The sequence below is a fragment of the Choloepus didactylus genome, chromosome 6 (genome assembly GCF_015220235.1).
Source record: "Choloepus didactylus isolate mChoDid1 chromosome 6, mChoDid1.pri, whole genome shotgun sequence".
In the NCBI taxonomy this organism is placed as follows: Eukaryota; Metazoa; Chordata; class Mammalia; order Pilosa; family Megalonychidae; genus Choloepus; species Choloepus didactylus.
The window spans coordinates 93,522,176-93,547,758 of record NC_051312.1 but is presented as its reverse complement, the minus strand read 5'-3'; the positions used below and the strand labels follow the sequence as shown (position 1 = coordinate 93,547,758).

General features: G+C 42.3%; 1 protein-coding gene across 1 annotated transcript in view; it reads left to right on the top strand.

Annotated features, from left to right (window-relative positions):
• Window positions 1-25,583, top strand: part of TENM4 (teneurin transmembrane protein 4) — a 771,745-nt gene that overhangs the window by 710,403 nt on the left and 35,759 nt on the right. The window contains exons 25-27 of the mRNA XM_037840847.1: window positions 6,044-6,276; window positions 10,101-10,255; window positions 15,878-16,755. Of these exons, the coding sequence (XP_037696775.1) occupies window positions 6,044-6,276; window positions 10,101-10,255; window positions 15,878-16,755 (1,266 nt within the window). The remainder of the gene's footprint in view (window positions 1-6,043; window positions 6,277-10,100; window positions 10,256-15,877; window positions 16,756-25,583) is intronic.

Sequence of the window (25,583 nt, the reverse complement as noted above, 5' to 3'; positions counted from 1 at the left end):
ATAATAATTAAGCTATATAAAGCATTTACCCTGTAGCAGAGAGGGGTTAAGTGATTTGCAAGGATCGTAGCATTTTATCCCAAACCACCCTATGAGGTTGATACCCATGGTTGCATCCAATTTACAGATGAAAAACTAAGACTTCCCAACTGTATGGCATTGAAAAAAATTACTTCACTTCTCTGAGCTTTAGTCTCCAACTTGGGGTTAATAAAATCTCCCTTGGAGAGTTATTGTAAGGATAACAGAGGATGTTTGTCAAATGTCTAGACTTTTCAGCCTCCAACCAGGGTAGCAGCCATTCATTTATTCATTCATTCATTCATATATGTAGCATACCTTTCTGGAGTGTTTCCCCTACACCAGACCCAGTTCTGGGCACTGTAGACTCAAAGTTGGTCCCTGCCTGTTCTGGTTGCTAATGATGCCATTATGCAAAATACCAGAAATGGATTGGATTTTATAAAGGGGGTTTATTTAGTTATAAATTTACAGTCTGAAGGCCATGAAAATGTCCAAATTAAGGCATCAACACTTAAGAACACCGATGGCATCTGGTAAACCTCTGTCAGCTGGGAAGGCATGTGGCTGGCATCTGCTTGCTCCTAGGTTGTGTTTCAAAATGGTGTTCTCCAAAGTGTCAGTGTCAGCTTTCAATGGCAGTCTTCAAAATGTTTATCTAAGCTGCAACACTGAGTTCCTTCTGTTTGTCGGTGCTTTTATGTGGCTCCAGTAGTTTAATTAAGACCCACCCTGAATGGGTGGGGTAACACCTCCATGGAAATTATCCAGTCAAAGGTGTTGCCCATAGATGATTGAGTCACATCTCCATGGAAACACTCAATCAATAGGGTCCAACTTAATCAACACTAATATACCTGCCCCCTCAAGATTACATCAAAGAATATGGCATTTTGGAGGACACTGTACATCCAAACCAGCACACTGCCCTTGAGGAGTTCAAGGTTTCCTTGAAGAGACAGACCGCACACAGAAAAGTGTCTTTCAGTGCTATGAGTACTAAAAGTGTAATCTGTTTAGAGATCAGTGGAAACACAAGGAAGGGAGTGGCCAATTCACCAGTAGGGAGAAGTGGGGGCCAGGAGTGGTATTACAGATGAGGAGAGGCTCAAGCTGAGTCTCAGGAGGTGAGCAGATGCTCCCAGGTAAATAAGTGTGGTGGAACTTTCTAAGCCCTGAGAAGCAGTGTAGGGAATAGAAAGAGCACAGAATATGGAGTCAGGTAGATGTAGAGTGAAATTCCATCCTGCCACTTAACAGTGTGTGGCCCTGCTCATGTCACTTCATCTTTCTCAGTTTCCATTTTCTAAAATATAAAAGAAAGTACCCACTTTCTATGGTAGTCACTAGGAAAGTAAGGTCATACATATAAAGTGCTAGCATAGGCTAGTGGTAGTCGTCGCTACAGCTCCATTCAGCGGACTGTGCTGCTGCAGCCCTGTGGGGTCTGGGAGGGCTTCCCCGGTGCAGGTGCTGCTCCCAAGGCTGGGCGGCACAAGAAAGACATGAGCTGAAGAGTGTCCAAGATCTCAGCAAACTGGAAATGGCTGTTGAGATGTATAATTTCATTTGATCCATAGGACAAGCCCGTGAGCAAAGCAGAGTGGGAGTTAATCATTTGACACATGAAGGACCTATGATTTGAGAGACTTCAGTGACTTGTCAAAAATTAGAACTCACACCTTCTAAGTTCCACTGCTCTTTCCCCTACACTTACCTGACCACCAGACCTCACATTTGCCCTCAGGCACCAAAGATATGCCACAGCTCTTGTGTGCTCTCCAGAATGTCACCCTTGTCTGGAATTCGTCAATCTGAGAAACTCCACCTGAGTGGCACATCTCTGGGGCAGTGCAGGAAGACATGAGCCGGAAACTCAGGGGGTTAATCACAGTGGACAGGGGCCTCCAGCCCACCATACTCCCTCAGGGACCCACTTTCCTCCAAGGTGGATAGCACTAGTTTATCATAAGTGATGGGCAGAGACATGAAATAACCACCCATGCGTCAGCTGTCACCAGGAAAGCAGAAAGATCAAGGCTGCCTCAGCATTTCCGAGCAGAATCTGAGGGTGCTGCATTTAGCCAGAATCAGTGTCATCTGGGAAGATTAAATCAGCACTGCATTATAGGGTAAGTCACCAGGGACATTTCAAGATAAACAGGGCATCTTTTCTTTTACCACCCTGCAAAAGAGAAATTAAGGAAAAAACTATGTCATTTGAATGAAAATCCTATTTAAAACTTTTTTAAATGGAGATGCCATCTGTTTAAAACAAGTACCTACTATGGGCTAGAAGATACCAAGTGAACATTGAAAATTCAAGGATGAATAAAATCCAGTCTCTTCCCTTCAAGTATTGGCAGTCTGGTTTGGAAGACAGACACATAAATAAATAGCCACAGCATTATGTTAAATATTGTGTAATCCAGATGTGAATAAGCAGCTCTCAGAGCACAGAGAAGAAAAATCAGAGAAGCTGTGCCAGAAAAGGTACCATCTGAGCTGAGACCTAAAGAATGAGTAGAAATTTGGCAGGCCAAAAAGAGGAAGAGGTAGAACATCCCGTGGAGCAGGAACAACTTGTACAAAGAGGCATGGAGGCACGTTTGGGGAACAAGTTGTTCAGTTTTTTTAAGATAGAGCAGCATCAGCGCATGAAGGACCTTGTGTGCTGCTAGGCTGAGGAGTCAGCTTACTCTGTAAGACATGGGAGGGGGGCAGCTTGCAAGGGAGAACATTTAAATGACACATTGTATTTAGGTTAGATCAGTGGAATGAATGGCTTGGAGAAGACTCAGGGTGCAGACAGAGACCTGACTTTCATTTGAGCAGGGGTATTAGGGCTAATACGTTAGTATTAGGGCTAAAGAGGAAGGGTATTTGGGCAATTGGAGATAATAATGGTATTTAGTTGAATTCAGGGAGAGAAAACAGGAAGGAAAGCTTTGGCTCTGTAGTCCTGGCCCTGATAGAAGCAGTCAGTCCCCAAGGATACCATCCAAAGCAAGAGACGGTTATGATGGCGATTCAGGACACCCAGATCAAGACCTTCAGACACCTAGACCCTGTACCCAGCCTTCATATGTAATGCAAAATGAAAACAAGCACAAATTGGTAAAATAAAATTTTCTTGTTCTAAAGGACCCGAGAGTTACATGCCTGATCAAATGTAAAATAGCTTCTTTCTAGACTTTTCTGATTCTCTTACTTGCATTTTAAAGAGGCATGTGATGCCCCTGCATGTGGTGCTTTGCTTAGTCTGCCCCCTGGAATCCTCAAGCACGGCCTCTGCCCCACTGCCCGGCCAGCCAATCTGAACTGAGAGATTCTTTTGAATCAGAAGACTCCAGAAGTTTGGAAGGAGCTACCAATATTGAGACAACAGTTCATGGCCTGGCGAGGCCATGCCTAGGAACTAAAAATTAGCTTCTGAGGAGAGATGAGTCCAACCCCATTGTGACCTAGACTTGGAAGAAGAAATTGTAAATCTGTACCATGTGATGGCAAAAGTTAGGCTTAAAAACAGAGACATACTCTGTAGTCACCTCCAAATGCAAAAACAGATGCAATGACTGGTAATTAAACAGCAATTATGATTATTGAGCACTCTAGTGTCATACTTTGCAGAAATGATTTTATGTAATATCCCCAGTTGACTTGCAAAGTAAGTGTTAATATCCCCATTTGGCAGATGAGGAAAACTTGAGGCTCAGGAGATCAGGTAACTTGCCTAAGTTTTAGAATCAGGAAATGACATAGCTACACTTGGAACTCAGAGCAATCCAGTTCCAAAGCCCCTGCATTTTCCCTGCTCTGTGGCTAAAGACAGGGCCTGTCTCCTTAATGCCTCTGTACAGTCATGGTCTAACTTATGTTTCCTGTTACCATAATCTAGTCTTCATGGCTGTTTGCCAGAAATAAGAACCACCATCAACAATGCTTCTCTGTTTTGTTTATTTTTCCTTGGGTTTTGCTGCAAATTAAGAACTAATCCTGCAATTCATTTATATCTGACTGCAGGAGGGAGACTACTGGGCTCCTGATAAATATAACATGAGCACCAACAGGAGATTGTGCTGACACTGACTGGTAGTCAGATCCAACAAGGATCTTATCAGTCAGTCCCAAGATGGAATTGTGGCAGGGAGGGGTGCATTGTAAAATCCCTGTGGGGGAAGAGTTTGTGTTCTGAACTCTTGAAGTTTTTTTAAAGTTTAAATGCTTTGTGTTATATATACATTATGGGAGTCCTAGAAGAAGAAAGAAAGGATCAGAGAGGACATTCAGTGAAGTAATGGCTGAAAACGTCCCATGTTTAACAAAATACATGAATATGCACATTCAAGACTCTCAGTGAACTCCAAACAGGATGAAGGCAAATAGACCCATGCCATTGCATATTATATTCGGACTGTTAAATGCCAGAGATAAAGAGAGAATTCTGAAAGCCACAAGAGAGAAGCAACATGTCTCATCGGAGGGAGCCTCAAGAAGATTAAGTGCCAATTTCTCATTAGAAATAGGGAGGCAAGAAGGCAGTGGAATGACATATTTTAAATGCTGAGGGCAAAAAATTACCACTCAAGAATTCTATATGCAGTAAAACTATCTTTCAAAAATGAGGGAATCATTAAGACATCCCCAGATAAACAAAAGCTGGGGGAGTTTGTCGCCCCTAAACCAGCCCTACAAGAGATGCTAGAGAGAGTTCTGGAGGTTGAAAGGAAAGGACAGTAGATAATAGATCGAAGTCATGTGAAGAAATAAAGATTTCCAGTAAGGGTAATTACTGGGGTAAATGTAAATGCCAGTACTATTGTATTTTTTATTTTAACTCCACTTTTTACTTCTTATAATATCTAAAAGGCAAAGGCATAAAATGTAATGAGAAATTAGTGGTTCCGGACTCATAATGTATAAACATGTAATTTGTGACAAGAACTACATAAAGGTGGGGGTATAGAAGGGTTTAGGAACACAGTTTGTGTATACTATTGAAGTTAAGTTGGCATCAAAGCAAACAAGATTGTTAAGATTCAGAATGTTAAATTTAAGCTCCATGGTAACTACCAAGCAAATGTTGGGGAATATGCAAGCTCATACAGACAAAGATTAGAGTACAGATTGCCAGGGATAAGGGGCAGGGGAAAGGGAAGTTAATGCATAATGGTAGAGGGTTTCTTTTTGGGGAGATGGGAAAGTTTTATTAATGGTAGGTGATGCAATGTTAAAAAAGAAAGAAAAGGCGACTAAAGAGACAATGACAATTAAATGTAATACATGATCCTGGATGGGATTTAACAAGGGAGGAGAAAAGGCTCAAAGGGACATTATTGGGACATATGAAAAAAATGTAATATACACTGTAAACTTTATATCAATGTTAAATTTCTTAAACTTGATAATTGTACTTGTGGTTATCTAAGTGAATACCCTTGTTCATAGGAAATCTATATGGCAGTATTAATTGTTCAGGGAGCATGATGTGTAACAACTACACTCAGGTGTTCAGAAAATAGATTGATGTAGAATAGAATGATACAGTAAATGTGACAAAATGTTAAAATTGGTACATCTGAGTATCTGAGGGAATAGGGGTGTGTTGAAGTTCTCTATATGGGGTTTGTACTATTTTTGAAGTGACCTGTAAGTTTGAATGAATTTCAAAATAAAAAGGTTAAAAAAAAGTGTTTCTGGTTTGAATATACAGGCCATCTGTGGTTACCCTTACTGAAAATCTTTTGGGAAAACATGTATTGAGCACCTGATGTGGGTCTGGTGCTGTGCTAGGCCTCTCGATCACTGACAAGTTTTTGCAGTAATAGTTGGGTGGGAAGGAGAGTTAAGCCATTCATTGGGGACATAAAAATTGGGGAACCATCACCCCAAATAGAGACATCTTGCCCATAGGACATTTTTGCTCAGATTCTGAAGAGCCAGGGATTCAAGCTGTACATCTCTAGCCACCTGTTAGGAAAGAAGAAATTTCTCACCAAATGGCCATGTCTCTGTTTTCCAGTCACAGTCCAGCACATAAATACTACCTGACCACAGACCCCATGAGTGGGGCCGTCTTCCTTTCTGACACCAACAGCCGGCGGGTCTTTAAGATCAAGTCCACTGTTGTAGTGAAGGACCTTGTCAAGAACTCCGAGGTTGTCGCAGGGACAGGTGACCAGTGCCTCCCCTTTGATGACACTCGCTGTGGGGATGGTGGAAAGGCCACAGAAGCCACACTTACCAATCCCAGGGGTAAGATCTTGCTTTTTAAAGACTATCATTACCATCTACTGGGCATTTTTCATTTCCAAAAGAAACACATGTTCGTTATAAAAAAAAGAATTGGAAGATACCACGATATATGCAGGTAAGTTATAATTGTCACAATTCCACCCTCAGAAAAAGAAATATTCCCAGTTAGTATTTCTTGCCTTTCCCCTTACTGTTTTTATCTGTTTGTATGTCATGCATCACCCCCCTAAAAAAAATCACATTAAGCAAACTGTTTTAGTAACCTGATTTTTTTCCTAAACAATATAACATGAATATTTCTCCATGTCATTAAATAGTCTTTTAATGTATTTATTTTTAATGACTATATAGTATTCCATCAGGTGGATAGCCCATTATTTATTTACCAAACCCCTACTATTGGAAATTTGCATTATCTCTCATATTATTGTTATCAAAACATTGTAGTATATCATCCATAGTTGTGAATTAACTGTAGGTTTCAATCTTGTGTCCTCCAAAAAGTTAGAACCACAGTAAAAAAGTTTCATTCATTTATTCAGCAAATATTTACTGAGTACACAGAGCATTGTGGTTGAGTAGACAATTCAATGTAGCAGAATAAATAAGACTTGGACATAAATCACTCTCATATGATAGAGAGGGAGAAGTGCTCCCTGAGATGCAAGGAGAAAGAATTGTACCTGGAAGTTCAGAGGTAAGAACTCCTTGTGGCCAAGGAGAGCTGGGAAGGCCTTTCAGAGCAGGAGCCATCATCAACAGACATCCAACATTGGCCCATTAGCTGTGTTGCAGCCTCTAATAAAACAAAAATATCAAACTTAGGCAGGCAGGTTTTGTACTTAAAATGCAAAGGATGGTGAGTGGCACTTCAGGAAACCATGGGAAAGAGCCTTGGACAGGCAAGCGGGAGATCTGGGCTACAGCATACTAGCCCTGGGATTGGAGCCAGTCATTTATAGTATCTCAGTCTGCGGGTCCTCACTGATAAAATGGGGATGATAATACCTTTTGGGTCTACCTTCTAGGATTTTTTAAGAGTTAAAATTAAATATTTCATATGATAGTCTATAAAAATGTAATGAGCAATTGTATTATTATTAAATAGTGCCAGACTTCAGGGCCTGGTCTCAAATCAAAGCAACAGACTCTAGTGAAATCAGGCAGCTCTGCATTCAAATTCAGGCTTTGCCATCTAATAGCTGTGTGACTTTGGGCAATTTGTGTAACCTCTCTGAACCTCATTTTCCTCATCCATGAAATAAGGATATACTGCACTGTTATGGTACAGATTAAATATTATCATGAATACAAATACTCAGTACGGTGGTACAGACACTTGGTAAACACCCAGTAAAGGGTGGTTCCTCTTATTATTGTTATATTGTATTATATTGTATCATGCCATATGGTATCATATTATGTTACCTCTAACACATACCTGGAGTGGTGAGGAAGTAACTCTGGGGTAAATATTGTGACATCCATGGTTAATCTCCGCCCCCTAATTATGATGTCCTAATACTGAGAACATAGCCTAGAGTGGGAAGAATGTTGGGCTCATCCTAAGGACTCTGCATTGTGGTTCCACTCTGCCACTTACTGGCTCTGTGACCCCCTCCGCTGGGCCTGAGTTTCCCCATTGGTAAGTGAACATGTTCGGCTAGATGATGCCTGAGATCCCTTTCAGTTGCACCATTCTACTCTCTTTGGATTAAAATAGTTTTTTCCAAGAATTTTTATTCCCTCCAAGACATTTTCAGTTGCTCTACACATGTGTTCTCAGTGTTCTCAAATATCTCTCCCCACCCTGCGCGCACACACATGGGTGTTTTAGGAGTGAAATTGTCCAAAAACCTGTAATTAACCCAAATTAGAAGTGAAGAGAGTACCACAAAATGCAGACACTTTGCTGCACAAAGGAGAAAAAAGATGTCCATCTATTTAGCACAATGAAAGGGGGTAAATGAAATAATCAAGGGACAGATCACTTCTATTGGCCTGTGCAGCCAACTTTGTAAACAAAAAACCTGATTGTTCATGGAGCACTCATCAGTCCTAGCAGATGGAAGAGAAAGACAGGGCAGAGCTGGGCTGACAAGAAAACTCCCATCTTGGAACTGAAGAGTAATTAACTTACATTTTGGGCCTGGATGGAAGAAAGGCTTCCCCAGCCTTGAGGCCACCTGGTCCCCTGAAGTCACTCTCCAGCCCTGAACAATCTAAGCAGAGAGGTGGGAGGAATAGCTCCTGCTCCCGCGGCTTTTCATGCAGAGGCCCTTGGGTGTCTTCAGTTTCACCATCTGGCCAATCAAAGACATGTGGGCTTCAGGAGCAAGTGCTTTGGAACCCACAAAGTGCCAGCACTGTCTCATGATTAAAATAATTATTGATAATCATTGACGGCAGACTGTGCCAAGTCAAATGTATTATCCCCTTTTCATTGATGACAAAACTGAGACCTTGAAGTGAAGTGACTTGCCCAAGGTTATATATACAACTGGAAAGCTTTCTAATTCCTTTTGAGCCTTCATCTCTGTGAAGCCTTTTCTAACCCCTTCTTCCAGTTCCTTCTACAGAGAAAATTGAATAGAACAAACCTGACTAGAACCTCCTTTATGTCACCCCGAACCCTCTCAGGTTTCTGTCATCCTGAGGTACCAACTCACTCCCCTGCCTCCCATCCAGCCTGTGTGCTCCTCTGGGGCATGTCTCCTTTGTCTCTCAGCCCCAGAACCCCTGGGAAGCTCATCATTTGGCAAGGGTACATCTGTTGTGATTCTAAACGGGATGGAAATCAGTATCACCCATGAGCATTTTTGAAACACAACTTGGTCCCAGTACCAGCCACCCCCTGAATTAGTATTTCCAGGAGTGAGGCCAAGTAGCTGTATTTTGGGGAAAAAATCCCAAGTGGCTCTGCTACACATCACTGGTTCAGAGGCACTGGTTCAGTAGCATGGTTCTCAAACACTGGTGTGTATCATTGTCACCTGAGGTGCTTGTCAAAATATGGGCTCCACGTGGGATATTCTGAAGCAGCTATCTAGAGGGTGCATTTTAGCAAGCTCCCAAGATGATTCTCACACACATCCCAGTGGGAGAACTACAGATTTAGAACAACCCCTTCACTTGACAGCTGAGAAAACAAATGCAGAGATGTCCAGCAACTCGCCCAAGGTCACACAAACTAATAAGGGAGAATGTGAATGGCTGGGACGGAGCAGATGACATTCAGTAATAATTCTGACTCCTCTTTAATGTGACATTTTTAAAACTTAAATTCAACACCATTCTCTATAGAAATCATTGGATCCTTTTCAGGCACTATACTCTGTAATAGCCAATGAAATTAAGATAAGAATAGAAAAATCTGGAGGATGATTATCTTGGAAAAAAAGAAAAATTGTACCTAAAAAAGGATCTGTTATTAGAATTACAGGTTAAGATTTAAATAATTCACCCATTGAAATTGAAGAGCCCCCCTACCACTACCTCTAATGTTTAACAAATCCCCAGAAGTTCTGAATGCAGTTTTATCGAATGGCTAGGGTGATAGACAAAACTCTCCAGAGAGAACAAGGTAGAAGGACCAAAGCCCTGGAGAACCTGAAAACCTGGGTTCTAATCCCTGCTTTGAATAAGTCACTCACAACCTCTGAGTTTCCATCTCCTCATCTTTAAAAGGGGAATTAATCTAATCAGTCCTTCCTCCACCCCAAGGTTCTGATTAGGATCTACTCAAATCATGGAGAGGGAGATGCGGCAACTTGTGGTTATTGTGATTGACGCTGAATTCCATGTTTGGGCTTCTCCTCCCCCAGGCATTACTGTGGACAAGTTTGGGCTGATTTACTTTGTGGATGGCACCATGATCAGACGCATTGATCAGAATGGGATCATCTCCACTCTGCTGGGCTCCAGTGATCTTACATCAGCCCGGCCCCTCAGCTGTGATTCTGTCATGGATATTTCTCAGGTAAAGAAAAACTTCATCTGCTAGAGCCGTCAGTTGTGCATTCTCATCCTCTCACCTGTCACCCAACCAGGCTGCTGGTTGTTCATTTATACCCTCAACAAGCCTTTGAAGATCGCCCACTTGGCGCTAGGCCCTGGGGTGAGCACTAAGGACACAAAGATGAATAAGACACCACCCCTGTCTCTGGGAATTCGCTGTCAAGGGTAAAAAGTTCTGTGACAGAGGGAGGCATAGACATACTGGAGACCCAGGGAAGCAACAAAGAAATCTGCCCAAGGAAGCCTCAAAAACAGCACAGCAGAATGGAAGGACCATTAAACAGTATGGATTTAAATCCATAGCCAGCTGGATTTCCTTTTTGGTAACACTTACAAGTATGGGTACATTGTCTATTGTCTTTCTAGGCTGTAAGCTACGTGAAGACAGGTCTTTCTTTCGTGACCATGGCACCTGGCACATAGTAGGAATGCAACCAATTTGTGTTGATTGATTGATCAAATCCTAGCTTTGCCCTCACTAGCTGAGTAACTTTGGACAAGTTTCTGAAATATGCTGAGCCTCTTTTTCATATCTGTAAAATGGAAATAATTCACTTTGGTATGCAGGATTGCTTTGCAAATACATGAAACAATACACTTAAGGTGCCTAGCACCACTTGGCACTTAGGATGTGATTGTTGAACAGATGTTCCTGTGCTCATCTTCACAAAAGAGGTGACGTTTCAGTTAGGTTTTGAAGGTTGACTAAGAGTTTTCTGGGTGGCAAGGAACAAAAGGAGATATTTCAGACAAAGTTGACAGCATGTGCAAAAGCACAAAAATATTAACGGACCTGGCATATTCAAGCAACATTGGAAAATTCAGTGCAGGAACATAGGATTCTTGGAAGGAAATGGCAGGAGTGGAAATTGGAAGCATGGTTTGGAGCCAGTTAGAAAAGGGCCTTCCTATATGATGCCAAAGAATTTGGACCCTTGGTGCATGGACCCTGGCAATCCAGTGTAGATGTGGGAGATGTGACTGACTGGCTGTTCAGCATGTTCTTCTTACATTCCACAATGACTTGGCAAAGGAGGTGTCCTTTATTGCTGGGTCCTTTGGCAGGGCCTGGCCTGAGTTGAATCAGTTAACATCTATCTTGCCAATGTTAGAAACCAGGGAAATAAGGAGTCTTGAATTACATCAAATTGTGAATTGGTTTCAGCTCCAGCCACACTTAACTTTTTCAAGCCCCCCAGTTCAAAGGGGAGCCTGCACAGACAGGCCCTTTTCTACTGACTATGGCACCTACTCCCTGTTGCTCAATGGACAGCAGAAGCTGGGAGGCCTCGCTGGGCACGCCTGCCTCTCTTCTTAACATGTTATCATGGAGCCCCTTCCCCAGAGCCCGGTGGCTGCTGCTGCTGGTGGTCCCAGCACCCACGTCACATCCCTGTCAGAGGCTGGTGCAGTTCCCGTCTGTGCCAACTAATGCTCCAGCATGGGATCTGTTCTCTGCCACTTGTCTCTCCAATTTGGCAGGCTTCCCTTCACTGGCTTGTGAGTTTCCTTCTGTCTGTGAGCAAGCTCAAATTACTCATCAGAAAGCTGCCACGGCCTGAGGATGTGCATACAAGTTTTTTCAATTCTCAGAATGGGCCCTCAACCAGCCAGCATGGTGTGCAGAAAAGTTTTAATCCACATACTTGAAAATTGTTTAACTTCAGGTAGAGGTACTGCCAAGCAGTCAGATCAACGGCTTGAAAGACAACTGGCATATAGTGGGGTGAGGAGAGAAACCACACTTAGATTCAGAAATCCTGGCCTGAAATCTCTATGCCCCTGGTCCTCACTACCCTGTTCTAAATATAAGCATGGAATTCTTTTTACCAAATACTCTGACAAAGACATACTCTTTTCATACACATATGTGCAGTGGCTACTGGCTTTCCTTCTCAGAGCTTCCTGTGTTACAAACACCTACATACTTACTATCGCGCTGTCCTGTACGGAACAGGGAGATGAGCCAGAGAGATAAGAGAGGGCCTTTTACCTGAACACAGCTCAGAGGCACGATTGCAAAGGGGAGGACCAGGGAACTTGGTTCCCAACCAGGGAACTTGGACCAGCTCCTCCGGGAGGAGACAAAGACCAGGCCAGAGAAGAAACTAGAGGGAGGAATAGAGAAAGAAAAGGAAGATGTTGCAACCAGTTAAAAACAGGAGATTTGTTCTCAGTTCATCAGGATGTGGCCACCCAGACACCCAGAGTACAACTGTGTACTTAGAGTCCAAAATGATTTCCTGAGGACTTATTATGTGCCAGCCACTCCGTTAGAAAAGGGTATACAAAGATGAATAAGACTTCTATTGTCTTATTTAACTCTCACAATAATCCATGAAGTAGATGTTATTACTAGCCCCATTTTATAGGTAAAGAAACCAAGGCTAAGGGAATGAAATTCCATTTATAAATGCAGAGCTCTGCATTCAGCTCCATCAGGATGTGGAAATGAACATTTTAAATGAAACTGTGTATATAAATTGCCTACCACGCTGCCTGGCAGCTAGTAATAGACTGTAAATATTAGTTCTCTTTATAATTGGCTAAGAACTTCCTTATACATTGTCTTGTTTGATTCTCACAAGTACCCTGTATAATAGTTATTACTCCCTTTTTCATATGGGGAAAGAAGTTCAAAGTATTTAAGAACTTTGAGTAGAACCACCATCTAGTAATTGTTGAACTGGGATAGGAAGTAAGCATCCTGACTCCAAATCCCTTACTTTCCCTACACCATTCACTATTCACTCATTCATTCATTCATGTGACCATTCATTCCTGAAAACAAGTAACTGCAACAAGGCAGTCAGCTATCAAGTGCTTTAATAAAGGTAGAAAATGCCCTGAAAAGACAGGAGAGAGGTAGATCCACATTAGGATCATAAAATGTGATAGCTGGAGGAACCTAAGAAAGTATAAAGTCTAGTCACATCATTTGGTGATGGGAAAATGAGGCCTCAGTGCTATGAGCACTGATACAGTGGCTAAATCTGTGATACTTAAGTTACTGGTCTGGACCAGCATCATCAGGCAGGCAGCTGTGACAGAGGATGGACTCCACAAGCAGTGCTCCTGCTTGCCCGGAGTGCCTTTGTGCATGTGGGCATAAAGCGAAGGAGTAGGGCATCACTTGCTCTTGATTTCTTCGTCTTTCCTCTCCCTTCCTGCACCTGCTTCCTCCCCTCCTCTTCTTTCCACATCTACCATCTTTTCATCAATGACAGGCAGAGAAGTCTCAGCAATCAAGTCCCCAAGATGCCACCAGACCATAGGGCATAAAATATTTAGCAGCCAGTATTGACAAAAAATAGGTTTTAGGAAATTGAAACTTTCCCTGTCACTTCAGAGTAAACTGCGTTCTTGGTGGAGCCACAGGTTGCCATGATTCAGTGCCCTCGAGAGCACTGGGAAGAGTGAAGGCAGCAGCCCTGGCTGGTGGCTCTTGAGTGTCTGCAGGCACTCTGTTCTGTAGGAAGAGAGGGACCTGGGCTGGGAGGGACAGAACATAAGTCTTTAAGAAGTAGGGCCTGAGGACCTGCCATGAAGAAACAAGAAAGGGCCCATCCCATCGTGGGAATGGCCCAGAGCTCTAGGGGACAGGTGGAGGTGGCCACATCATATCTATCTATATCGAAATCTGTACTTATCTCTATATCCACATTATTTATTTAGCTTTATTTTCACATTAAGAAACTATACATACAGAAAATGTAAAAAATAATAACAATCACAAAGAAGAAAAAATCGCCTCTAATCCCAGTATTGTTAATATTTTAGTGTATATCACTCAAGCCTTTTAATCTCCCCATCCATAATCTATCTAATTTTTTGTGGTTTTCCCCCAATTGGGTTCACTCTGTGCTTACAGTTCTATAACCTGCTTTTTCCACTTAATATATAGGAAACATTTTCCCATGTCATAAATATCCAACTGTAGCATCACTTTCAATGGCTACATGCAGTATTCTAATTTATGGGTGAACTAAATGTCCTTTGATTTATTTAGCCAACTCTCCATCATTGGGCATTTGAGTTGGTCCCAGTTTTTCACCAGGATTGAAAATTGCTGGGCAAACCCCATTGTAAACAACTGTGTACAAGAGTAAATTCCTAAAAGAGGAATTTCTTATCCAAAGATTTACTCATGTTTAAGTAAGCCCCAAAGTTGACCAAATGTCAAGGGTTTGTAGGAGGCTTGGCCCTCTAAAGTGATGAGTCTTTAGGGTGGGGTAGCAAATAAGCTGGAGGCTGTGCCTGTCAGCACAAGCACTGGTTTCTTCCCTGCTTCCAGCCCTGTGGGGTGTGGCTGGGCCTCTTGGGGACACAACTGGCAAAGCGTTCCCCTTAGTGCCAGCACCTCCTAGAGTGAAATATCCAGCAGTTCAGCCTCCACATCCACTGAACAAAGCATTCCTCACCTCAGAGACTTCAGCTGCCATCTCCTGCACACCACCTGAAGACACACCGTCAGTCCCAGACAGTTTTGCCAGCCTTGCTCAGAGGTGGTTTCCAGAGTGGTCCCAGAATCCTTGAACACCCAGTTCCCTTTGCCAACTTCATTAACCCTATCCTGCAGGAACTGTTCTCAGTGGTAGTATAAACCATTATCAAGAGCCAAGTTTCTCAAACTTTAGTGTGCATAGGAATCACCTGGGGATCTTGTCGAAATGCAGATTCTGATTGAGCAGGTCTGGAGTGAGGCCTGCCATTCTGCATTGCTAACCAGCTCCCAGGTAATGCCGAGGCTGCCGGTCTGATGTCACACTTTAAGCAACAACGATCTGGCTGAGATTCCCAAACCCGTGTTAGAATCACCCTGGAAGCTTTTAAAAACATGCCAGTGTCTGAGACCCACACCCAGAAATAAGATTTAATTGATCTAAGGTGAGATTTGAGCATCAGTATTTTCTAAAATCTCCACAAGCAATTTGTATGTGTTCCCAGATTTGAGAATTACTGACCTGGAACTGTGTCATGCTGGGGCCATGGTTATTTTGTCTTTACATCCCCAGGTACTAGCCACATGTTGATCCATAAACTCAAAGAATTCAGAAATCATTTTTCATAAATGTATCATCAGAAATTCATGAATAGTCTTTCTTAAACCTCTAAACAACAACTACTTCAGCCTCCAGAGTCCATCTGTCTTCCCCTCTCACTTCCATAACACTAGCTGCTGTTAGTTGAATACTTAATGTGGGCCAGGCACTCTGTACTATTATCATTCCAGTTTTATCAATATTGAGGCTCAGAGAGGTAAAGAAACTTGCCCAAGACCATTAGTAGTGGAGCCTGGGATTTGAACCCAGGCCTATCTGACTCCAAAGTTTATACTCTTGCCTACAATTTTTTTTTTTTTTTTTTTTGCTGTCCTCTTCGTGTTTTGTTAATCTAATGAAGAACAGAAGATGTCTCGGGGCAGCTATTGCATGGTTTCACTCTTGGATCAGGGGCTCACACTCCATTGTTGATGATAGGCTGCTGTGTGCGAAGGCACTTCGGACACTGTTTGGGACTGTTTGGGGATGATTAGTGGTGGGCATCTTACCAGTCATTTGAGTGTCAGTGTCTCCATTGTCAGGTTCGTTTGGAGTGGCCTACAGACTTAGCCATCAACCCAATGGACAACTCTCTTTATGTCCTCGACAACAACGTCGTCCTGCAAATCTCTGAAAACCACCAGGTACGCATTGTCGCCGGGAGGCCCATGCATTGCCAGGTTCCCGGCATCGACCACTTCCTGCTGAGCAAGGTAGCCATACACGCAACCCTGGAGTCTGCCACTGCCTTGGCCGTGTCACACAATGGGGTTCTCTATATCGCTGAGACTGATGAAAAGAAGATCAACCGCATCAGGCAGGTCACCACTAGTGGAGAGATCTCACTTGTCGCTGGGGCCCCTAGTGGCTGTGACTGTAAAAATGATGCCAATTGTGATTGTTTTTCTGGAGATGATGGTTATGCCAAGGATGCAAAGCTGAATACCCCATCTTCCTTGGCTGTGTGTGCTGATGGGGAGCTCTACGTGGCCGACCTTGGGAATATCCGGATTCGGTTTATCAGGAAGAACAAGCCTTTTCTCAACACCCAGAACATGTATGAGCTGTCCTCACCAATCGACCAGGAGCTCTACCTGTTTGATACCAGCGGCAAGCATCTGTACACCCAAAGCCTGTCCACCGGAGATTACCTGTACAACTTTACCTACACGGGGGACGGCGATGTCACGCTCATCACAGACAACAATGGCAACATGGTGAATGTCCGCCGAGACTCTACTGGGATGCCCCTCTGGCTGGTAGTCCCAGACGGCCAAGTATACTGGGTGACCATGGGCACCAACAGTGCACTCAAGAGTGTGACTACACAAGGACACGAGTTGGCCATGATGACATACCATGGCAACTCTGGACTTCTGGCAACCAAAAGCAATGAAAATGGATGGACAACATTTTACGAGTAAGTATCAAGCTAAGGCCATTTTTTTTTTTCATTAGATGCACACATTGCAAGTTTAGAGGTGAATTAACGGAGTGTTAATTTTTACATGTATTTCATTTTAATACAGGATTTGGGATGTAAACCATTACTCCTAATACATTGGTTCTTCATGCTCATATGCCAGATGATTTTTCCTAGGAAGGAGCATGGTGTAGTGGAAAAGGGATAAGCTTTGGAGTCAGAGGAGTTGAACTTGAATCATAGCTCTTCCATGGACTTAATCTCTCCAGGCCTCAGTTTCCACATCTGTAAAATGAAAACAGTGGGTGTTTGCCCAGCATACCACAGGTAGATAATGTAGATGAAAAGTACTCAATAAAGTGCTTTCTTCAAATGACCACTGTCCAGAAATATAGCAATGAAAGAAGGAAGAATTCCATGTAAATGAATGTTCCAAATAATCAGAGCTCACGTCTTCAAGTTGGATGGAACTTCTTATGAAGTGCATTACACGCCTCCCTTCTCAAGGACATATCATAACCTTTCTTTTTATAAGTCAGGGCCCTTAATAAGGAAACAACTCCAATTACATATTATACTGAAATAAGAAGATTGCTTTCAGGAAGTGAAGAAATTAGGTGCAAGGCCCATTGCCACTGACCACAGTGATTCTATACTGCTCTTTTATTAGCGCCTATATCTAATTGGCATGGTTTTACTTCCCTCTTCCTCAGTATGCTGCTGCATTTCAGTTTCAAACATGGTGCTCACTTCTAGCAGCTCACTTAACTATTCATCCAGAGTAGGGCTTCTTAAGAGGTGTGGCCAGGGAACCAGAGGTTCAGCTTGTTTCAGTCCTGGTCAAAATTGAATATAAATATACAGTCAATCCTCCTTATTCACAGATTCTGTATTTGTGAATTTGCCTATTTGGTAAAATTTGTTTTTAACTCCCAAATCCATTCTCAGGGGGTCATTTGCTGACATGCGCAGAGCAGTGAAAATTTGAGTCCCTGGATACACGTGTTCCCAGCTGAGGTTGGACAAAGTGGCCCTCTGCCTTCTTGTTTCAGCTCTTATACTATAAGCACATGTCCTTTTTGCAGCATATTTAGTGCTGCATTTTTCACATCTTTGTGATTTTCTTGGTGATTTTGCTGTTTAAAATGTCCCACAAGCATAGTGCTAAAGTACTGTCTAGTGCTCCTAAGCATAAGAAGGCTTGATGTGTCTTACAGAGAAAATATATGTGTCAGGGAAGCTTCATTTACGCACGAGCTATAGTGCTGTTGGCCGTGAGTTCAAAGTTAATGAATCAACAGTATACATTAAATAAGGTGTCTTAAAACAGAAACATGTGTAAAACAAGTTATGTTCTGATCAGGTGACAAACATGTTGTGACCAGAGGCTGGCAGGAACCTAACTCTGTATTTCCCCTAGGAGCAATGGTTACTATTCACTAAGCCAGCATTTGTGACAACATTATAGAGCATAACAAATGTGAATAATAAGAGCCAATTGTGTGTATATATATATAAAATAAAAAGAGAGAAAGAAAGAGACTCCGAGGTCCTCCTCTAGGAGGGATTTTAATAAATAGACTTTGTAACATCTCTTTTTTATCTACTTATATTTTTTAAGACTTCTTTTTGAGGTCTTGGCTGTGTTCCTGAACACTGAGACTGCCGGCTATGTGACTATTCATTAAGAATGTGGAGATGGGGAAGGAACTAGCCTTGTTATCAGCTATAGGCTAGGAACTGTGCAAGGCACATGCAGGCATTGCTGTATTAGCTCCTCACAACTGCTCTTGAAGGTGGCTGATAATTTCCATTTTATATAAATAGAAACTGAGGCTCAGAGAGGCTCATTTGCCCCCTGCTATATAGTGAGAATGTAGCAGAACAGGGATTGCATCCCAAGTCTGTCTGATGCCAGAGCTCATGCCCTTTCCACTTCACCCTACTGCCCCTAGCCCCACCCTGCCAAGTTTGTTAATCCCAAATGAACTTGAATCCTTGAACCGTAAATGTTTTTCAAGCTTGGTCAACCTTCATTTTCTCACCATCCTAGAATTTAAAGGAAAAGGATCTGTAATAGGTTTTTAAATATAATTTGCCCAAAAAATGTCACAGCAGTTGGTACAAAGTTCACTGGCTAAATTCCTTTCCCCAAACAAGGGCCTTAGTAATTATAAAGAAAAGACAAAGATCCAGGAAAACAGCAATTATCTTGATTAACTCATTGAAATGTAAACACACTAAATAATTCAATTTTCCCCCATTGCCCTACAGAAATCTCTTATACATTATTTAGCCAATACAGGGGTTTCTTTGTAAGAGCATGTCTGTGCACTCAATTAGTTCTCAAGGTCACTCCCTCAGATCCCAAACTGAGTGCTTACACATCACTGCAACCATTATTCATAACCAGCCCTGAAATCTAAAACCATTTCCTACACCTCTACCTGAAAGGACCCTCTTCCCCCTCCTCTTTCCTTGATGAAAAATACAGCCATATGTTGATGTTTTATGATGAAGGCAAAGTTAGTACAATCACTTATAAAATGGCATTTGGAATTCCAAAGTATCCACTTCATGGCAGTACCCAGGAAAAGGAGTGTTAAACCTTGTTGGTGCAAACCAGAAGTGGAAGATAAATCCCTAAAATACAAAGGAAAACTCACTTTTTTTGAGAACCTACTGTATGCCGGGCTCTTTTCCATTTAATTTTCATAGCAACCTGAGATGATAGGAATTATTATCCACATTTTCAGATGGAGAAACTGAGGCACAGATAGATTATGTAGCTAACATAAAATCACATAGTGACTATATAGCAGAACTTGTTCTTTCTGCTACACTGGCTGGTTTATCCAGGTGCTTTGCAACTTATCTATAAGTATAAAAGGGATTCAGGTAGTATCTATTTCATAGGGATATACTGAGGTTCGAAATTTTAAAGAGCTAAAATGTGGAAAGCTCCACGTTTGACTCATCGTAAGTTCTCAAATGATAGTTCCTGTTGTTTTTATTAATTATTACAAGCCATAGTAGTAGCAGTAGTAGTAATTGCAGAAATGTTGATTGGGTGTGAAAGGTATTACCATTGAGCACCTGCAGGTAAACTAGTCAGCAGGGCAGACAGAAGTTGTAATTGAGGTAGGAATTACAGGTCAAGGCCAGAAGAGCAGAATCAAGTGTCAAGTCGGATCAAGGATAAAAGGATGAACTAGGAAAGGGGCCAGGTCTCTAAGGATATCCAAAAAAGGTTGGAAAATGGCATGTAAAATGGGCCAAGGCAAAAAGGTTCAGCTCAGACTGTAAACAAAGTGCACGGGTGCCAGATCCCCATTTTCACTGGATGTTAGCCACATGACTCGGGCAGGCTGGCTGGCTTCCAGACCCAAGTCTCAACAGAAATCATCCCAACCCTACTCCATTTCAGTGCTGTTGTGAGGATCAAAAAATAATTAAAATATTGAAAGTGATAATAGTTGCAAACTATGAAGCTTCCCAAAAGTGAGAATGTGGGACTATTACTATGGTTGTTCTTAGCAAGAATTTAGACAGATTTTGCCGATGCACCTTTGCTCTAGTGACTTTTCTACCTTTAACTCTATGAGGAAGTTTAGTGAATTCCGACCCAACAACTCTAAAATTGCAGGGAGCGGCGGAGGGGGAGGAGGGCGGGAGCATGACCAGCCCATGCTTGCCTGTGACATGGGGTATTACTAAAATAAGGTTTGTGTTGGCTTGATTGATCCTCGCATCAGATTAAAATGATACCTCTGACATAAACGTCATACACTACAGAGTAACATGATTTAAAGAGTTCACAATTCCTGGGGAATCCCTCAGCCTATATGTCTGCTGGTAGGAAGCCTCAAAGGAATCTGTAATACAGTCCTCGTCTCCAGCACATGGCATTGTCATTTCAGGTTTGGACTCTTGAGCAGATGGAATTTGTTGGCTAAGAAAATAGCCTGATGAGGGTGAGGCAAGTTCCAAAACTGGCTTGATACGTGGGAATGAGCAACCAGCTTCCGTAGAGTTTCACGGGGGAAAGTAGCTGTGGCCTCCCATACTGCCCTGTAACTGACCCTGTCATAGTTATGCTCACACTAGCATGGTCCCCTACAGACCCTATTTTTTCTCTGTATCAAGCATAGGGCTTGCCACCTAGTAGGTTTTCAGTAAATATTTTATGAATGAAATGTAAATTCAGAAGGTAAGGGAAATAAAGAAGAAAAATCATAATGAAGTAGGAAAAATGCTAAATTCAAATCCCAGCTCCGTCAATATCAGTATGCATCCCAGCAGGAAATTTAGTTAAGTTCAAATGGTTCAAATGAAGAGACTTGGCTTCCAGTTTTTGTTCAGGGATATGGAGAGCTGGAAAGAGCACTGCTCCCAACCTTACAGTGAAAAAGACAGACACATGGTGAATTTGTTTTCTTTAACTCCTTCTCTGAGGTCACAGGGCAACCAACTGGCTCAAATCTAAGGAGACACAGGCTCCTGCAAAGAGAAACAGTAAGGAAGCACTAGCTTACCTGGGGTAGAAGCAACCATACGCTGGTGAGAAGAATTCAGCTAGGGTATTTGGCAAATTGGTAACGGCTGGGTGTACACTGGCAAGAGAGTATAAAGACCCTGGAAGTGGCAGAAACTGAGGGAATCCACACTCTCTTCAGGGCTTTTCTCCACAAACCCTCTGAGGTACTCACAGAATAGAGTGGTGAAAGATTTAGGAATGTATCTCTTGTAATAGACCTGGGGGAGAGGTGCAGCAGCCACTGAGACAGGAACACCAAAATCTGTCTGCTCCACCCAGATCCTTCTCACCTTATCTCTTATACGTAATAAAGCCTTAATCTGTGAAGAGCAGGGCAACAGACACTATCCTTTTGGTGAAAACCCATTGCAGCTGAGAGAAGGAAACCAAAAACAAAAGCAAAAACCTCTACTACTGGGAGAGGAGCATGAATATGTAGTGGGCCCAGAACTATAGCCTCAGAAGGTGCAGGAGCACTGAGGAGGCCACGCTCCCAACTCTGGAACCGTGGCTACCTAAAAATGAGGCTTAATCAGAACACTAGAGAATGCTCCCATCACAACCCATTGCCAGGCGAAAAAGCCAAAAGTAACAAGGAACTTCAGAATGCTGCTGGAGGAGGGAAGAGAGCACAGAAAGAGACCCTCTCTGAAGTGCAGCACAAACAGAAAACTTAAAGCTGAAGTTGTAGTAGATGTTGAAAAAAAATCCTCTGGCAAACCAGCTCCTGCCTTGAACACAAGGTATTGCTAGAGGAAGTTAAAGCCTTGGTGCACTGAGGGTAACTATAGCAACAACAAACCTCAAACCCAGCCCAACTCCTAAGAAGATTAACTCAAACCCCCTCACTAAAGTCCTAGCAGAAGAAAAGTCATACCCATTTTCAGGCATAAAATCTGTTACCTCAGTCTCTAGTGTGCTACACAAGATGTCCCACCTTCAACTGGATATATGAAAAGGCAAGAAAAAAACACACTCCGAAGAGACAAAACAGGCAGCAGACCCACACTCAGATATAGCACAGATGTTGAAACTGTCAGAGAATTAAAAATAACTATTATTATGTTAAGGACACTAATGGGAAAAGTAGATAACATGCAAGATCAGATGGGTAATTTCAGCAGAAAAATGGAAACAATAAGAATCAAATGGCCATGCTAGAAATGAAAAACATAGTTACAGAGATGAAGAATGCCTTTAATGGACTCACTAGTAGACTTGACACAGCTAAGGAAGGTAGAGAGCTCAATAGAAATTACCCAAACTGAAACACAAAGAGAAAAAGAATGGGGAAAAAATGCAGAGCAGAGCATCCACGAGTTGAAGGACAATATCAAAACAGTCTAAGATATACACAACTGGAATTCCAGGTGTGCCAGTTTGTATATATTATGTTCCCCAGAAAAAAACATTTTCTTTAATGCAGTCTTGTGATGAATCTTTTTGATTAGGGTGTGACCTGTTGATTGAATGTTTCCATGGAGATTGACCCCACCCATTCAGGGTCGGTCTTAATTAGTTTACTGGAGTCCTTTAAAGGGAGTTGTCATGGAGAGCAGAGGGTTGAAAATGCCCTGGGATATGCTAAGTCAAGACACACAGACGTTAGATGCTTGGAAGCTGACAGAGTTGCTTGCTAATGCTTTAAGATGCTAGCCCAGAGTTTGCTCAGGAGAAGCTAAGAGAGGAAAAAACAACCCAAGAGATTGCTTGCTGATGCTTAGAGATTCTTGGAGATGCAGACGGAAGAACGTTTGGAGATGCTGAGCTAAGAGAAACCCAGAGACATGTAGGAGAAAGCCATTTTGAAACCAGAACCCCAGAGCAAAAGAATCAGCGGACACCAGCCACCTGTCTTCCCTGCCATCAGAGGTTCTCCAGACACCATTGGCTATTCTTCAGAGATGGTATACTCATTTTAATGCCTTAATTTGGACATTTTCATGGCCTTCAGATTGTAAATTTGTAACCAAATAAATTCCCTTTATAAAAGCCAATCCATTTCTGATATTTTGCATCATGGCAGCATTATCAAACTGGAACACCAGGAGAAGAAAGAGAACAGGGCAGAAGAAATACGTGAGAAAACAATGGCCAGAAAGAATCCCAGAATAATGACAGACATCAAACTACACATATCCAAAAGCTTGCAAAACAGCAATCGGAATAACACGCACACACACACCCTTAGGCATATCCTATTCAAACTGCTGATTACAAAAGACAAAGAGAAAATCTTGAAGGCATCCAGAAAAAAAAAGACATTACGTAGAGAGGAACAAAGATGAGAATTACTGCAGACTTATAAACAGAAACCATGCAAGCTAGACAACAGTAGAGTAACATTTTCAAAGTACTGAAAGAAAAAAAGAAAAAAAAAAAAAACCCTGTCAACCCAGAATTCTATAACTCAGCAAAAATATATTGAAGGGACCTCTTTTAGAGGTATGGGCAGGAATGAGAGGAATGAGGGAACCAAGAAAAGATGGTGAGGCACACAGGCACTAAAATCAGTGACTAGTCATTCCAAACCTGTGCCAGTTTGAATGTATTATGTCCCCCAAAATGCCATTATCTTTGATGTCATCTTCTGTGGGCAGAGTATCAGTGTTGATTAGATTGTAATTCTTTGAGTGTTTCCATGGAAATGTGCCCCACCCAACTGTGGGTGATGATTCTGATTGGATAGTTTCTGTGGACATGTGGCCCCACCCATTCAGCATGGGCCTTGATTAGTTTACTAGAGCACTACATAAGCTCAGACAGAAGGAGCGAGCTTGCCACAGCTAAGAGGGACACTTTGAACAATGCACAGACGCTGAGAGAGTAGCTGCAGATGAGAGACAGTTTGAAGATGGCCATTGAAAGCAGACTCTTGCTCTGGAGAAGTTAAGACAGGACAAACCCCAAGAGCAACTAAGAGTGACATTTTTGAGGAACTACAGACTAGAGAGAAACATCCTGGGAGAAAGCCATTTTGAACCCAGAACTTTGGAGCAGACGACAGTGGCATGCCTTCCCAGCTAACAGAGATTTTCCGGACACCATTGGCCATCCTCCAGTGAAGGAACCAGATTGCTGATGTGTTACCTTGGACACTTTATGGCCTTAAGACTGTAACTGTAACCAAATAAACCCCCCTTTTATAAAAGCCAATCCATCTCTGGTGTTTTGCATTCCAGCAGCATTAGCAAACTAGAACACACCCCTTGGGCTAAAGGGCAAGGCAGGGAAGGAGAGAAGGAGATATTATTACTGAAACCAACCAGCAAGGGTGCACTGTGATGCTGTCTGCCAGGATCAGCATCTCTAGGCATAGGGAAGGGCAGAGAATGGATCTGAGGGGGAAAACAGAATAACCAGCATGGACACTTACTGGCTTTGTGATACACACAGCATACAGATCCAGTATTCAATCCCATATCTACCTGAGTCCTAAGTACTTTCTACCAGATGCATGGCCTCAAGTATCACATCAGTGAGAGATAAGGCTACAGCAGTAGGATGGGCCAGATCTTGGAAATCCTGAAGGCTAGAACTCATTGTTGGAGCTTAATTATATAGACAATGGGCAAAAAATACAAGTTTTGTTGTAGGAGCCAAGAAGTGCCCTGGCTCTGAAATAGTTTTGGAGTAGCTAATGATGTAGTGATGCCACCTGCTACCATGACCTGAGGCCAAGTTAACTATCGGTGTCCATGAGCTGTGAACTTTAATTCCTCACAAGTGAGGCAGCATTCAATGCCCCTTGTGGATGATGGTGGTTATTGAAACAATCATAAATGAAAGTCATAAAAATCAAATCTTTATTTTCCAAACAAAAAGTTTAGTATCAGAGAGGCAATCTGGCATTTTCCTCACCAGCTTCTCATAGTAAGGGACTTGAGAAGTATTGAGTTTAAGGAAGAAAGCCTTGCAGTGTGTGTGTATATACCCTTTGGCAGTCCTCTTCTGAGAGTCACATTCACAGCAACCGTATGAATCTTTTATGGTTTCTTTCACTGTGCTCCAAAAATGCTTTGGAAAAACAGAGTGAAGAAAAGTTAGTGGAAGGAAATAATAAAAAGCCGTCTCTATCATACCCCTCAAATGGGGACCTGGCATTGCCGCCAAGTTGATTGCAGTGGTATTAACGCAAAGCACCTTGAAGAGAGAACTGTCAGTCTGCTTGACCCACTTGAGATTTCCAAGCACACTTTTTTCTTTAACCCAGTGATGAACTCAAACATTTTGATTTGAAATAGCATCATTTTTATGGGAAGCTTTATGAAAGAACACAGACTTTAAG